This window comes from Labrus bergylta, chromosome 20 (assembly GCF_963930695.1).
Source record: "Labrus bergylta chromosome 20, fLabBer1.1, whole genome shotgun sequence".
Lineage (NCBI taxonomy): Eukaryota > Metazoa > Chordata > Actinopteri > Labriformes > Labridae > Labrus > Labrus bergylta.
Genome location: NC_089214.1, coordinates 4337445 through 4354919, shown reverse-complemented (window position 1 = coordinate 4354919; position 17475 = coordinate 4337445). Strand labels below are relative to the sequence as shown.

Sequence of the window (17475 nt, the reverse complement as noted above, 5' to 3'; positions counted from 1 at the left end):
AACACCAGATATGGAGTTAGTTTGCACAACCAGTTTCTCTCAAAGCCACATGTCATTGCACGTGCAACGAGATCATTTCACAGTAAAGTAAGAAGCAAAGACTGAAGACCACACACTGTTAACTCCAGCAATTTATGCAGATTTTTTCTTTGCCCACCATGACATCCTCCTCTCTGTCTGTGCTCTCTCTGGCTCTCTGCTTGCTGACACGTTGCTTCCAAAAAGTACCAGCAGTTCCCAGCTCCTGCCCAGAGGGACATTGATCTCAGGTCACTGAGTATGGGCAGCCATTGAAAGGCCTTAACAACTCTCCAATGCACCCTGCTGGAGAAATAATGCATGAGCCACCTCCAAATGACATCATCCATATTCACAATTTAGCAAGGCACTAAACAGAGGCTTGTTGCACCTATGAGAATAGAATTTATTCTTAGAGGTAATTAACCAAAGCCTGAATTACTTTGGAAGCTTTTTCAACAGCACAGTTATACTAATTAACAAGTTTGAGAAGAAAATAAAAAGAGACAGAAACCTTAAGGACCATCTTCTAGCTTATTCTGATGCTTTCAGCTCCATCCCACAACGGTGGAGGGACGCGTCAAGCTGGACCGGATAGAACAACCGGCACAGGAAGTCAGACAAGAGAACGCACAGAGCGTCAGTTCAAGTTAAAGATAAAACACAACATAGGCTAAGAGACTCACAATCATATTTTCTATCACTTTATCAACAAAGTAGCTTGTTTGCACATTTTTCTCTTTATTCCTGCGTGATCTTGTGGTTCTCCTGTGATGTTTGTACAGCTGCTAATGGCTGCGATCTGCTGCGCTCACATTGCAAAAACAGATCTAGTGGGGTCACTACCAGAATCGAAACTTAACGTCCGCCATATTGCTTGGAAGCTATGCTAACAGGCTCTATGGAGAAAGCTGATAATGGCGGAAAAAATATAAATATAGCGGCGAGACGGCTGCTGCCGACAGGCCGGTCTTGTGTTTCGGCTGCTGGCCGCCGGGGCCGCCGCAGATTAATGTTTCAACGGGTGAAGTATCCCTTTAAGATTTTTTTTTCTTTTTTAGCAAATGATTGTGTTAAAGAGTGACCTCCAAAACTATGTTCAGTCATTTAAATTAAGAAACTAGCTAACCCATAACTCATTTTGTTGACTTATCAAATGAATTAAATAATTAAAAGAACTACATTTGCATTAGAGACACTGAAAATCTAATTTTTATCCAAAATGGAGGCAAGGTTTAAAAAAAAAAGAGCAACCTCTTGTTTCGTTTAAAAATTCCTTCACACCTCTTCTTTTTTACACACTTGAACATCAAAATATTAAAGTCATCCCTAAAGGGCAGAATAAAATGTAATATTTTTCTTAGACAAAATACCCCATTCCTGTCCTTTTCCCCAGAGATGTTTCCATTCCTTTTATTCTCCTTTAACCGTCGCTTCAACTATATTTTTACATACTTCAATGCACTTTCAGAATTTTATTCCCCCTCCCAGTTACACCATTTAAACTCTTCAGAAAAATAGGGTTACGTTGAATCTTCTTACATAATGATTGTGGGAGAGTCAGGGGCTCTTTAATCTCAGAGCTTCATTGTAACTTGATAAAGGCCTGTCAACAAGTGTGCGGTTTGAGCTTTCAGTGGTTACACAGGGCTGTGGGTGCTACTGTGTAGGAGGACTGACAACAAAAGGAAAGACTACGGCTTATTTTTCCATCCTGCCTCCAAGTGTTAACGAATGGAATTTTTTGTTTTGTTGGTGGGGAGTACAAATCCTTTTTAAAAAACAAACGAAGAAAGAGATCAGAGTTTTCCTTTACAAAGTTACCTTCCATTTCTCATTTTTGGAACAAACCTTTTTTCCCAGGCAAGGTAATATGGTGACTCATGGTGATGTAAATGAGACCTTGAACCCATTAGTGTGAGCTATGTGAATAACCAGAGGCCTTGTGGAGGTGGACAGCTTTGTCTCAATATAATCTTGCACTCTAAAACTGAGTGATATTCACGAACAGCTTAACCCAACCACGACAAACTAATGGGGGATGGAGCTCAGCCTTGGGGGGGGAGATTCTGACTGAAGTCCAAAAAAGAGAGGAAGCATTTTTTGTCACAACACCTGTCCCAGACACTTTGGCTTTGTGACGACAATACACACTCTGCTAGGGGCAGCTGGAACCCCTCATTAGCCCTCTCATGATTCTGGTGCTTCAGCTGGATGGCCATGATGCTCCTGGAGCCCTCTGGCTGGTCGCTGCACGGCTCTCTGAGGCTGAGTCATTCCAGATGCCCTGCCTGGCTGTCGCTTTTTTTGTTGTTACGTTAGCTTGTTGGAACTGCTAGAGCTCGCCGCGGTGCTGCTCAGGCACCGGGAGGAGCTGCGGGACGTCCGCTGCCTCAGGTTCCGGGAAATGGATCGATGGAGGTTCCTCATGGAGGAGCTGGCTGCCATGGTGGCCACCCAAGGGTGACGGATGGCTTGGTCAGCCGTCAAGCGGGTGGCTGGGTCGAGCGGCAGCAGGCGCTGGATAAAGTCCTTAGCCAGGTTGGACACTGAGGGCCAAGGCTGTGGAGTAGAGAAAGAAGAGCAGAGTGAACACCATCAGAGTGAATATAAAAACACTCATCAAAGAAGATGTCAATCCGGCCCACACACACAGACACTCAAGAGACCCGCATTGTTCCACAAAGCTCCAGCAGGGTCTTCAGACAAGATTCAAGGCTTCTTCAAAGCAGGATACAAGATTTCATTCTGACAAAGCAATAAAACTATGATCCCTGCGCTCTACAGGCCTAACAAGCAGAACTAAACTCAAAGGAAAGCTAAATGTCACTGGGCAAAGGGAAGCAGCAAGTCTGGGCTGACAGAAAAAGAAGCCTGGGAGGTAGGACAGGCCTTGCTGAATGCGTGGGATTTGGGTGCATGCTTATTCTCAGCCTGCATTTAGCTTCACAATAAAAGGCACCGCAGATGAGCCTCACAGGAAATCCTTTGCTTTTTCTTTTTTTTTTGTTAATTCAAACAGCAGATCTCTACCCGTGTCATGAACCAAGCTGACATTCAAGAATGCGTTGAAATCTGCCACGCCGTATTTCCGTTGGGAGAGGAGAGACATCAGAATCATTAGCATGATTCAGACTCGTTAAATTATTCACGCCAGCTTCGGTTCTTTGTCACGAAGAAAACATTACAGAGGCCTGCCTCAGGAAATTGATGACCTTTGTGCTTCCGTCTTACTTTAGATAAAATATCACTGATACAGACACTGAATTAGATTCATTTGGCATCGGATGAAAGTGGATGGCAAATGACAACTGGCTGTGTAGATACTGACATGAAACCATAACCTTTATTAGAGATTTATCTCAACAGAATGTTCAGTGAAGTCAGGTTGATAATAAGAAGAATTAAGAGTTTTACATGTAAGATTGTGAGATTTACTTACAACAGATCTTTGAAGAGTCTTCTCCGACTAAAAATCCAGTTTACTTCACAGTCGCGGCCCAATTTACATAATAATAAGTATTCAAAAGCACAAGAGGTGTGATTCAATCCAAAAACCCTGAAATTGTCATTGACAACAATCAGTAAACTTTCCTGATATTGGGTTTGAATTTGGGGTGGTTCGACTTGTATGTTTATAACTGAATCCATTGCACAACCCAATAATTGGAAAAGTCCCACTGGCTATGTTTGCTTTTTACAACCAACGTTAGCGTTGTCCATTGGTCAAATGTACTTGCCATGCGATGTTTATTGTCCACCACAGTTAACATTTATTTTCTTCGCTGGGGGATGTCAGTGCATCTTTTATATGTATTGTTTTTTTTCAGTGGCGGTTGCTTAGTTAGCTTAGCTTAGCTTTGAGTGGGAATAGGGGCATCTCAACTAGTGTTTTATGTCAATGCTCACTGCTATCTATGAAACAGGAAAAAGTTAGCAGTTCCAACTTTTAACCCAATTCACCCTAACTTCACTTTAATTAAAGACGTCATGTTCCTGAAGTGGAGAAGTTATAGCAAGCTAGCTGCTGTTAGTTTATTAGGAAGAGGAATGATCCTAAGAGACCAAAAGCAATTTTTGTAACGAGCTGCTACATTTTAATCTAAAGTTGTTCATTTTAACATGGGGCTTTATGGGAATTTACTCACTTTGGGAGCCAGCCTCAAGTGGCCACTTGGGGAACTGCATTTTTGGCACTTCCATGTTGGTTTCAGTGTTACAAGTTGTTTGTTTTTCTCTTCTGTTAGGACTTCCTAGCTAGTTATAAATGAGACTTTACCTACAAAGGGAAACGAGACCATGAGTGTAAGTAAGGTGTAAGTTACTTTTGCCTATAACTGCTGCAGCAGGATAACAGTTGGACGAGGTGATAAAACAGCACACTCAAGAAAACATTTGTCTACATTTTCCACAGAAATGATTCACAGTTAATGATAAGATTGACTCTTAAAAGAGCGCAGGAGGATCTACCTACATACAAATCTTCAGAACATTGAACTTTGTCCACAGTGGTCTCAAAGATCTACACACAATGAAAGTTACTCACAGGAGCTTTAGTACAGCTCTCAACTTTGATATAACATATGCATTTATTTCACGCTTAATATCCAGGGGCTTTTAAGATTCAAAAATTATTTCTGCAGTGGCCCACCAATTAGCCTGGATAGTCTCATCTGTGCCTTGCTGAGGAGAATAAAAGCCTCTGTGTGTATTAAAAAAAAAGAATCGCTCATTTTTCGCTCAACCTTGCACAGACTAAATCTCACTCTTTAGGGAGGTCTCGCTCTCCATTTTAATCCTGAAATGCATTTCTCTCTCCCCCTTTTTTTGTCTCTCGCCGAGTAATGACAATTAATCAAGCATGAAATTGACAATCGCGAGACTGTTGCCGGTGAGAGGAATTCAAAGAAGCAGGGACTCGCTTATTCTCACAGTGCATTGACTGGAGAGGAGTGTGTGTGTGTGTGTGTCTGTGTGAGTCTGAGTGTGTGCAGAGCTGCCCCACTGAACGAGTCAGAAATGCTTCTCACTCAAACTTTCCTCTCTTTGTGTTGTTATTTCACACCTGAGAGGCACACAGGGTGACACTTTCCCTGGGAAGGAGAGGAAGTGTTTGATTTTGCTCCCACAGCTAACAAGTCTGGTATTCCTTTTTGTCACTGGTGTTAATTCAGTAAGGCTTTTTATTCCTGTGCCATGAAAAACACGTGTGACATCAGCCAGCAGATGCTTCTTTTCCTCAACATGAAGGTTTTTGAACAGTTTTAGCCATGTAGAAGAAATGTTGATGCCTTTGCTGGGTAGGAACAATAGCAGTGCGAGAGAGGGGCTGGGAGTGTCCTAAACTCCTATTAGCTCTCTTCCCCCAGTTATTCTAATAAAACAATGAATTAAATGACAAATGTTTACAGGTACAAGTGTAATACCTCCAAAAAGAGACATAAACAGGCTTATATTTATCATTAAATGATGTTTTATTCAAATATTGTTGACTTTTGACATTTACTTCTATTAGCCTATACTGCGATTTGATTGGTTGGTTCATATAAGTCTGATTGCTCTGCATAAAAAAAAAAATGAGTGTATAATTTAGTTTCTTCTCTGGCAAGTTAAAAACAAAAAGTTTGAATAATAGTGGAAAAACATATAAGATAATTATGGACTGCTTTACTTTTCAATTGCAACAAATATAAGGAGAGTGGATCATGTTTATGCAGCAATTAACAGACTGCCAATCACAGCAATGAGAATGCTAATGGTTTACGTTGTTAGGTACAGTGTGATGCTAAACATAAAGGATCAAATTAAAAGTGAGAAGAATGGTGAAGAGGACTGTCGAAAAACAGAGCTGCTAAATGTTGTCAGTTAGCACTATGGGCTAAAACTAAGCCATTTATGTAAAGGGCTGTGTGCCCCGGGCTAAGTTAGCTACAGCTGATGGGCAGCTGCTAACTAGTAATAGATTGGTCTTCGTGTTTTTATGGTAACAGTAGCATTTTATTTGTATTTTTTAAATCTTTAACATTTTTTATGTTGATTTTCATTTAAATCACGTGTTATTGTGCTGTATAATTATTTGCATGAATTTGTTAAATATTTATGTATAAAATAAACTGCCTGCATTTTGCATTTAGGAGGATGTTTTTTAATTCTACACTTTGGATCCTTGAATCTTGTTTTCAGAGTTACATGTAATACTTTCGTTGCTGCTGATATGGGGACATGAGCTCTAAAAGGAAAGTCGGGGCAAGGCCATTCAACACTTTGAACACAATCAAAATTATATTTAACTAAATTCTTAACGTGACAGATAGCCAGTGAAAGAGACAAGAATATGAGTGATGTGATCTCTTCTTAAAGGCTTTATATGAGATTTTTCACACTTAAATATAATCGAAATCAAGAATATCCTCTGAAAATAACTCTGTGAGTCATGACTGTCTACAATGAGTGTAACACCCGAGTCCCACTGTCTGTGATGTTTTCAGCGTTTTCAGAGTCCTATCTTCAGTTTGTTTACATCGCCCGGACGGCCGGCTGACTCCTCCCCTCGTGTATAAAAGTTGTTTAATTGAGGGACTAGAGAAAAGAAGAATAACATACTGTACTCACTGCTTAACTGTGTTTCTAGATCACGCTCATTTCAGGTAAATTTACATGCAGTGTGAAGATACGAGCATAATAAAGATCGCTAGCATTAGCATGCTAACACAACAATGCACCGCGAGTTGTTTTGATTTCATGCTGGTGCTCAAGGGCGACATAAAAAGCCTTTAATGACTGTTTTGAAACTCATGGCTGCTGCATTTTGTATGTAACTCTGGCCAGGTCTACAGTTGTTTGTGCTCAGAATATTTTCTTCTGAATCCCAGGATTTTTGGAAGTGACACTATTTTGGATGTTAATGGTAATTGTTGCTTTATATTTTCTTTTTTAACACATTTTATTTTTGTCATTCATAAAGGCTTACATACGTATGTTTGCATTATGCATCTCATATACTGTGCATTTTAATCATAGATCCCAGAATAATTAAATTTGTCTTGCTAGTACTTGCTATGAACAATGTAACCCCCTCCCTCAAAAAGAACCCCAATCACAATTCTCTGGCACCGCAGCTCTGCTTGCTGTGTCTAAGAAAAAAAAAAATCTCTGAAGAGGTAGCAAAAGTTTCCCTCCTTCCTGCTATCAACACCTTCAGAAGAAGGGACATGTTTTCCTGGAATGGATCCACCTGCAGGAACTTTATCTCCTTCCCTTATTCTGAACATTTTTCACGTCAAAAAAAAAACCACACAAAGGCTTTATTGTGTTTGGAGGAAGGAGGCGAGAGCCGGCGTTATACATCACTGTTGAGCCAGCCAAGAAGAAGGGAAAAGAGGGAGAGAGACAAGTGGAGTGCAGATATGGCATAAGCAGTAGAGAAACCTACAGGGCTTGACTTATTGAGCAACATCTTGTTAGGGCTGAATAAGAAGCCTCACTGACTGTGTTTGCGGTGTGCTACATCTTCACCTGACAGAGCCATAATTGCAACAAATGAAGAAAACGCTAGAAGGTTGAATTACGCTAATGCAATCACGAGGATAATGCACTTTTGAGTAATGAACTATACTCCTCATGAAAGTCCCCCCCACCCCCCCCACCCCCTCCCACCGCCTCACAATTCACTCAAATCTGATTCGGCTGGCAGCAGTGTGTTCCTCTGCAAGGGCGCCAGGTTTTTAAATACGCCACATCATAATAAGCCCAAATGTGGGAAGGGTTAGCCTGCTGCTAATTCAGGTGAGAGGCCCAGCTAAACTGCACTAATCAAAATATCAATACACCGGATACAGAGGGGAATGGGGCTGTCATGTACAATAGACTGTGGAGAAGTGGAGGCTGGATATTCTGATTCCACTGCCGCTCACTAGGGGGCAGACTGGGACAGCCGTTTTACCCACGCTGCCTTGCTGCTGAGGGATGCAGATGTTTGGGCTGGGTCAGGGAAGTGTGTCTTCAATAACAGCAGCAGCAGCAGAATGCAGAGGAGGTTACCTCGCTGTCTGGCTGGTAAAGATTTGTGCTTTACATACACAAAGCTGCCATGACACGGCACACATGCATGTACACACACACACACACACACACACACACACACACACACATGCAGAGGAATCCACTTACACACACCAGATGAGATGGTCTGATTCCGTGTGAGGAGAAACTGCTTGGTGCTATGTGCCGCTAACAGATTGAGTGATAAGGTGCGAAAAGGCCCCCAAGGCTACACCCCCCCCCCCCCCCCTGCCCTTCTTTCTTTTGCCTCCATCCTGACATCCATTCCCGGCTCCACCCCCAACTCCCTCCTCCCCCATCCCTTAGTGTTGAGCAAATGCATCAGTGTGAGTCTGCACCACAGGTCTTAAGGCCAGAGGCTGTTTGTGGGGAAATGTATGTATGTTGTGTTGTGTGTGTTGCTATAGGGAAGGAGTTGGTGGGGGATTATGGGTAAACAAAAGAACCTGGTTTGTGGGCAGGTGCTGGAGGTTGTTTGCGTTTTCTCGCCTCAATGTAAAACCCCCAGCCCACCCACACTCACTCACTCACACACACACACACACACACACACAGATCCACTGCATGTTAGTATTCTGCTTCAATAAACAGGAAAGGTTAGCGATACCTTTGGAAGAAGGATTTTGTAATTGCTGCCCCTGAGTATAAATTTGCATAGAAGAGAAGGCAAAAAACTTTTAAAGCACCTGGTGAAACTATGAATAAGGAAAGAGGTCATCCAAATTCTTTATACCTGCTTTCAGCATTTAGATCTGTTTTCATGAACAGCAGATAACAACAAATTAGTTTATAGCATGGGATTACATATACGGCTATATAACATTTTGTAACATGTTTATGAGCTATATACGGAAACCTTGAGTTGCTACGTAGTAAAGTGACAAAAAAAACAACCTGAGGTCCATTTTGAAATTCAGTTTTGTTAAATATCAGTCTACGTAAATGTCTACTGTGGCTAATGTCATTAAAGCCTGGAAGTCTCAGTCTGCGGTCTATATACATAAGCTTAGGGAGGCACATTTTTAAAAAATCCTAGTGATCCATTTTCTCAGCTTGATCCAAATTGTTTTCTCTCTTAAAAAATACACTTTTACCAGAATCATATTTCCATGGTCACAGGTGTTAGGCGTAGTTAGAGAGACACTCAATGCAGTACAAACATTTTTTCAAAGAAGAAACAAGTAAGATACATTTTTGGGCCTTTTATGCCTCCATTAGAGAGACAGCAAAGTGGACAGTGTCGGAAATCATGGAAAAAAAGAGATAGAGGGATGACACGCGGTAAAGGGGTCAAAGGTCGGACCCGAACCTGTGCTGCCCGCCTCGACGACTGCAGCCTCCGTTCAATGGAGCGCTACCCAACCGCTAACCTACTGGCGCCTCACGCCAACTACCTGGAATCTGTGGGAGAGGCTGAGTTGGAAAGGCGTTTTCCTCTCTTTTTCTTTCCTTTCCACCTTAACCTCTCCCACACAAGTGTTCCTGTAACCACTTAAGAGACCACTCCACTACCAAACGGAGGTTAGCTGGTCCACTGTTGTTGTTTCTCAAGATGTTTCGATTCATTTCAGAGCCCTTTTGGACAAACCTTAGCTTTTTTTTCTTATCCTGTCCTGTACATGTGTACGTAGAAAAGCTGACTTTTGTTCTTTCCATTCTGTACTGACATCACATCACAACATTAAGCTTGAGGAAAGCATCAAAAATGGAGGCGGCTTCAAAGTGTTCGACCGCTGACCAAGCTGCTGTATTTGATGACTCTGCAGCGAGAACAGGCTTTAAATACATTTCTGCTTTTTCACAGGCAGCCAGTCTTTCTCCTCGATTCCGCATTATTATGAAAAAGCATCAGGCACATTCTTCTGGTCTTCCTGTCACTTTGTTCAGTCGGTGGACAGCTCATTTCAAATAAAACTCTTCAAGTGGAGTTTAATATGTGGAGGGAATTGCTCAGGCTGCTCAAGCCGCTCCCGCTCCGAAGAGAAGCACCCTTCTGAGTGACATGAAGAACCCTCGTGATGGCAGAGGTCCACATCTGGGTGATACTTGTGAGCCTTCGTCACACATTACAACATTATTATCTATCAAACTGTGTGTGTGTGTGTGTGTGTGTGCATGTGTGCATGTGTGTGTTGTCAGTCTATCAGAGGGGGTGGATACTTGCAAGTGACAGAGAATAAGTGTCTTGTCAACATGGAAATGAGATTGATGGCTGATCCATCAAGTCCTGAACTGCTACTCAGGCATGTCTGATGTCTTTATATTGTCATCGTATAAATGTACAGATTGATGTCTTTGCTGCATGTCAGCGAGCTGAAAGATGCTACAGACGGTCAGTAGGTTATTTGTACAATTTTAACTGGATGGGGGGGAGGGAATAGCTCTGCACATCACCCAAAAAATCTAAAAATATATCCATCTTTTCTAAACGACTTGTTTGTCACAAGAAATCAAAGATGGATAACACAAACACATTCAAACAATCCCTCCATCTGCTGCACCAAAAATACCAAAATGTGGCACTTTCTAATTACACTTCTCTGGAAGCTGGAGTTATGACACGGCATGGTTAAATAAAAACAATGCACACCGTTCTGCACTGCCAGCAAAGCAATGTAAATTTTGTGAGAGGACTTCTAGGTAAACTTTAGGCTGACCAATGAATCTACACCTGAGGGTCACAACAACTAAAACAAAGACAAGAAAATATGACGAGTCATATCTCGTCCTCGGCTTCACCAGTGGGTAATGAAGATGGCCACACTCTTTCCCACCTACCTTCCAACACAGAACAAATCAAAGCTGGGCATTGAAAGTGAACTAAGAGCGGCAGTCTCACAGCTCCACCTCAGATCCCAAATGGGGTCCCGTTTCGACAAACCTTGGGAACCACACTGACTTAATGAGTCATGGGTAATGTACTGAGTTTTCAGACAGATTGTGCTGAATCATCGTAAAGGACAATTAGACTTATTTGGCCTTTTAGCCCCACAGTCTGTTATTACCTAATTACTAAAAACAGCATATTGCTGACTCATCAGAACTTTGGAATTAAGACTCATTGGAAGACATTTGATTCTCGATCTTGAAATCCATTTGCTATCGTCTGACAATGATATAGACGCACTGAGTGCTCAGAGCTCCCCAAAACACGCCTGTGAAGTTTCTTACCAAAAATCCACTCTGATCCTGTATTTGATCATGCCTATAAACCCCTCTATTTAAGCCCTGCTGAGAACAGACTGTTTCTGTGACTATAGCTTTAGAAAGGCACAAATCATTTATCTCAATGATTCTGTTCTTTTCAAGCAAAGACTAGTTGCTCTGAAATGCACTTTTTAATCAAAATGATTTATTCAAATAAAACATTTGCTACACCTACTTTCAGCCATTCTGTCAACCATGAAGGAAGCACACCCTCTTATACCACTTGAATTGCTTTCTGCAAACAGTCGTACATAATTTGGATTCATCTTTCTTTCCAAGGATTTTCATCCACCAGTGTGGCCTACATACGAGCCGCGTCAAAAGCCACCGTGAAAAACGTGAAATAAGCCTCTTGCATACATTTTAGAAGGTTTTTTTTTTTTTTTTTTGCACGATTGTTCAGTTGGTGGTCAGTGCAGCGGTAAACACAGGGATAACCGGGCCTATGTAAAGGAGCTTCTTGTATGCCAGACTAAAATGTCAGACTGCATCCCTGAGAATCGGGGGAGGCCAGGCTTAAAGCCCAGTGAATAATCCAGCCTTGGGTTTAATCAGCGTGAAAGAACACGTCCGAACTCACCACTGAGCTTGACAGAACAGGCTGTTAAAAATACCCACTTCTTCAGTTGTATGACAGAGGAAAGGGAGGGGGGGATACAACACACTGGGACGCATTTTTTTCCACATTTCCAAGCTTTCTGAAAGAGCCGAACTCGAAATGCAACAACAAACTTTCACAGATCCATTCATGTGCTTTACAACGCAGCAGAAGAAATGGAGGGAAAAATAACATCACCTTGTTTACACACCTTCACTGCTGCACGCTCTGTCGAATTGTTATTTCACTTATTCCAGTAAAAAAAGATGGAATTATGCAGCTATTTGTGGCACTTCTAATACGAATGATGAAGGGGGAGATTTTATTTTCCGTGCAGTGAGAAGATGTAGCAGCGCTTTGTGCATGGATGTGGTACTAGCTTTAAATAATGCACAAAAGCACGCATGTGATTGTGTTCTGGGGAGAAGTCTGAGTGTCGAAATAGAAAAGGCAGATGATAGTTACTGAAATTGTTTTTTTTTCTTTTTAAGCTGGAAGCAAAAATATACCATATTTCCCTTGTCCCTGACTCTCTGGTTACACAATAAGTTTAAATTTTGACTGCACGACAGGCAGCACAGCGGTGGGAATTTGAGGTCTGTCTGAACAGTGTCAAACCGACCACTTGAGGCAAGGGTCAAGTCTATGTTATGAATAAAACTAAGTATTGAGAGAAAGGCAACTTTTCTATTAGAAACTTTTTTAGTATGGATCCATTTGCATGAGCTTTTTTAAATATCTACTCGTGGTGTTTTTACACAAAACTCACAATAATTTTGGGGACAAGTCAAATGTGTGAACGCAGTCAGTCGAATAATTCCCCCAAACTTGCTCCTCCGAGCCCCCTGTTGAAATATATGGGTGAAGACATGTGAGTGGGTGTGTGCAGAAGAAAGAAGAAGCAGGAAATATTGAGGAGAATCCACCATGAGTGAGTGGACAGGGCTGATGATGTGTGTGTCATCCGACTGGTGCAGACAGTGAAATCTTTGTGCAAGTAATGCAGATGCTTCTTACTGTTTTCAGCTCACAAGTATGTTCTTTGCACTCATCCAACGAGATTGTGAATACGTCAAATAACATGCAAAAACTGTCATTACAGTGACGGACACTTGTTCCGGCATCTTGGATTTCACGTCTTGCCTCCTGTTTGCATGTTAGCTGACTCTCGCCCCATAACACTGCGGTACCTTAGACCTGTCTACTGATTTCTAACATGAGCTCGACCTGCTTCTTTTCCCATACCTGCATTACAAGCTCATCCATCAGCACAGACTCCTCACCTCTAGTGTTTACACCGCTACATATACAGAACACATTGGCACTGGATATAAATCTTGTGGAACAAAATCATCCAATATGTTTGTTTCTCCAAAGGAAACTGAGCTGTCAACAAAACTATACTTTACTTCTGGAACTTTTATTAAAAAAATGTCATGTACTGCTCAAACTTTTGCAGCTACATCTATGTTTCCTACCTGGTCATTTTGGTGCATTTCATTATTGTTGTATATTCCTGATTATTGTTATCCATTGGCTGGTTAGTCATGTGACTCAACCAGGCCAAGAGAGATTCCATTGAGGGAATGCTTTACTAATGCCTTACTTCACCTGGAAGCTATATCTGCACCAACAGTTCATTATAGAAGAATATTGTGGAACGTGTTCTGCTATGGTTCATTCGAAATTAAAGACTTAAAGGAGTAATATGTAACTCTGACATGTAACTTTTTAAAATGGGTACAGTTGTCCAAAATTCAAAACACTGAAGGGAGCTGTCTCCCCCCGCCCCCTCCTCCCTAGAGTCAATGCGCTCAGGGGTTGCCATGTTGCAGACAGGGAAGCTTCAGTGTTTAGCCAGCTCTGCCGGTCCTGAAACCTTTCCGCGTTGTAACCTCTCTTCATTTTTCAAATGCATCTCTGATCTTTATATTTGTTTTACCACGTTCCTGCTCATGGAGCTTATTAGAAAAAAAGCACTTTTTAGGCTGTGTAGAATCAGTTCTATCTGAACCACTTAACTTGCCGGCTTCCATCACTGCATCACCTGGAATCCAAACTTGAGGATATCCTGGCTGCTGCATTGTTGAGAGAGAGGAGCACTTAAGGTTTTTTTTCTGATTAAATTCAATAGATATTTATATAATAGAAGTCGCTCCTTTAAAAAAAGCTCTGGTCAAAAGCACATTTAACCTTTACTCTGGTGTCAAACTTGAAGTCTGTATAAAGGAATACATCTTAACTCTAATTGGTAAAGAAAAACAGGAAAGGGGTACCTCTCCATGGAAGCTGTACTTCCCTCTCACAATGGATCTGTAGAGCCGTGTGCGACTGTCGTCCTCAAACGGCATGGATCCACTCAGTACAATGTAGGCGATAACCCCCAGGGCCCACATGTCCACAGCACAGGTATAGGGTTTCCTCAGCAAAACTTCAGGGGCCATGTACTCAGGGGTTCCACAGGTGGTTCTGAGGGACCAAGTCTTATCAGCACTTGTATGATCTCCATCATCTCTTCTGTCCAGGCCGGGATCTTCAGACTTAGTGCTGCCAAAAGATGCCAATCCAAAGTCCGTCACCAGCAGCCTGGAGTCGGCCCCGGGGTGATAGTACAGAATATTTTCCGGCTTCAAATCTCTGTGGGTGACTCCTAAATTGTGCAGGTATCCCACCCCAGCCAGCACCATTCGCAGCGCCTGGGTGGCGTCCCTCTCGGTGAAGTGGCCCCTGCTGACGACTCGTTCCAGCAGCTCCCCTCCAGTAGCGAGCTCCAGCACCATGTAAACCCTCTGAGGAAACTGAAACACCTCGATCAGCTGAATCACATTGGAGTGGTTCACTCTCTGCAGCACGGCCAGCTCCGAGGCGCACACCTCACGGCCTTCTGGGGCCTCCACCTCCATCATTTTTATGGCGAAGGGCTGGCGAGTGGCCCTATGCTCCACGCGCACCACGCGGCTGAAGCTTCCTCGACCGATCAGAGCCTTGATGTCGTATCTGATGGGGCGGAGGGGGAATGATGAGTCATTACGGCATAACTATCCCATGATACACTGTTGCAGAGCACTCAGTGTCTCTCAATGCAGCTGCACATGTGATGTATGGGGAGATATCTGCATACCGTATATCCTGCTGCAGGAAAGTCAGCCAGGGACATTCATATATACATGCATATACAATGATTCTGCCTTGGATCACTGCTCAACAAAGCCATTCTTCTTATGCAAAGAGGAACGACTCCCCCATAAAGACACCACTTACTTTGGTTGTATATCTATTTTTCATCCAACAAGTACAGGAAGAAAGTCTGAGGCCTAGGTCATTAAAAATGAATATCTCCTGTTACTGCAGGCGATTTGTTTTGCATCAAGGTTGGGATTTACAAGCCGAGAAGAATGAAAAGATTTGGTGACATTAAAAGACTCCCATGAGAACTGCAAATGTTCCTAATCAGTCTTTTCACCTTGTGTCACCATGCAAATAATCCAGTTATGAATAAATGTAAAAATAACAAAACAAAAAAAAAACAAGCTGATCTGATAATATCACTTGATTACAGAGCAGACTCAGTTATCCAGCACTTTACTTTAGTTTTCTCTTTATGCAACACATGCAGTTGTTAGAAATTAGCTGGATAGAAATCCTGCAATTAGTAGTGCATTTGTTTTTGGCTGAAAACGGTTTTAAGATACACTTTCTTTTAGTTAATTACTAGATTCGCAGACATTTGACAGAAATGTCGCCCCCAAAAAATGACTTAAAATTTCTGATTTCCCTTCACAACATGATTCAACACTGCAATTTTTTTGTCTGTGCATTTTCATTAAAGACTACTATTCTTTGCACAGAAACCCAGTCTTAGGCCGAGACCTCTCAGATGTCTTCTGTTACTGCAAATTAGTTGTGCCTGGAGGCTGGTGCTGCTTGGCTGAGTAAAATAAAAATAAAAACCTGGTGACATTAAAAAGCTCCCATGAGAACTGGGAAAATCATCATCATCATCTTGCAAAATGCAAAAATAATCCAGCTATGAATAAATGTTCTAAAACGGCTAATAAGATCCTATCTCTTGTTTACGGAGCAGCTGGTTATTACGAATACATGTAGTTTGAAACTGAAGGTCACTCTTAAAGTATGAAAACACCAAAATGATTTTATTGAATTTAAAAAAAAATAATGATCCTATTTCATTTTTTTTTGGCAGTTAAAGGCCACATTTCAACATAATTAAGGTTGGCATGAAGGACAATTTACCCACAGTTTATCTACAAATAAGCTTTATAACCCTGCATGACTAGACTCTATGGCATTTAATAGACTAATATCTAAATTTTCCATTTTCCCCTCTAACATGAGCTCCAAACCTGTTGTGTTCTGTGAATAGATATCTTCCTTGAATCCAGAGTATTAATATTTACCTTGCAGTCACTCGGGGGTCAAACTTGTCCTTATACTTGGCAACTTTGTGCTGCTGTCGTCCATCTTTGAGCTCCTGTTGTTGGCTGATTGGCGCTTGTATAGGAGGATCCTTAACGCTGGAGGACGAAAACCATGTTCCTCGTGCACGCTTCTTCGGCTCGTCATTTCCATCCCGAGCTTTACTAAAGGCGACGAGCGATTGCACTACACTGGCGTAGCCCTTCTTGGAGGCCCCCGGCAGCTCCTTACTGGTTCCACAGCCCATTACTTAAACACAACGAGCCATCACCACAGAGAAAACTATCTTACATCGACTGACAGTAGCCTTAAGATACGCACGCAAGCCTTATTTTTCTGCCGCTGCATTCAGTGTTGACTGAGCTGTGTGAACAGCAACAGGAGATCCCACCTACCCAACATGTGGGAGGTCGGCAGGTGTGTGAGCTCACAGTCCCACTCACTTGTGTGATACAAGTGTCATGTAAACAGAAACTTCTTGAAGCCATTGTCACCTGTCTTACAGTCGCACCATTACCATGACAGTTACAATGTGACGGACCAAACAGAAGGAAGAGCACCGACAAAGAGTCAAACCACCAAACTTAAAAACTTTTCTTTGTGCAATATGCCATTTCTCCAATGGAATCGCTTAGGCTAAAAAAATAAGGCAATACCTATGAGCTAGTTCAGTCAGGCGACCTTGAGCTGCACTGATTTCACACCTGACATGCATCATTATCTACAATCACCTGATAACACCTCCTTCTAATTGGTGGGCTATTGAAGCTACAAGATTTCCGGTCTCCCCCTCTGCATTTTATTGCCAGCTCTGCCGACCTGCACCAGTACTGCACTGTTGCTCAGCCAACACCCCCACCCAAGCATCCACCTGTAGGCTCCAACTTGGGGGGGGGGGGGTTAGATACCATCTCATCGCTCCTCTAACTTCTGCATGTAAAGTAAAACAGTGAGGAGTGATGAGTTGCAAAAAATATTCCAAACAAATGCAAACGGGAATGAGGCCAATGTAGAAGTACCAAAAATAAACTGCAGTTCCGCAAGTTGCCACCAGGGGCTGGCTCCAACAGCGAGTCAACTTCTATGGACATGGATGTTAAAAATTGTGAATTGTGCTCACCATACATGGCTTGTTTTTGTACCTTGTTATTTAC

The 17475-nt window shown here is 42.2% G+C and overlaps 1 protein-coding gene across 1 annotated transcript; it reads right to left on the bottom strand.

Moving 5' to 3' along the window:
- Positions 1-552: 552 nt before the first annotated feature.
- Positions 553-16568, bottom strand: LOC136177242 (serine/threonine-protein kinase H1-like). Its single transcript, XM_065949150.1, has 5 exons — positions 16303-16568; positions 14161-14881; positions 2336-2580; positions 705-786; positions 553-603 (listed from the first exon to the last, which is right to left on the bottom strand). The coding sequence occupies exons 1-5, from the start codon at positions 16566-16568 to the stop codon at positions 553-555; spliced, it is 1365 nt and encodes a 454-aa protein (XP_065805222.1).
- Positions 16569-17475: the final 907 nt, after the last annotated feature.

Excerpts from the sequence above, each read along its gene's own strand:
- LOC136177242 (XM_065949150.1), bottom strand. The coding sequence starts at position 16,568 with ATGGGCTGTGGAACCAGTAAGGAGCTGCCGGGGGCCTCCAAGAAGGGC. Across the intron at positions 787-2,335 it reads AGCAGTTCCAACAAGCTAAC|GAGAACCACAAGATCACGCA; the intron begins GTAACAACAAAA and ends CAAACATCACAG. Across the intron at positions 604-704 it reads AAGTGATAGAAAATATGATT|CTTGACGCGTCCCTCCACCG; the intron begins GTGAGTCTCTTA and ends TATCCGGTCCAG.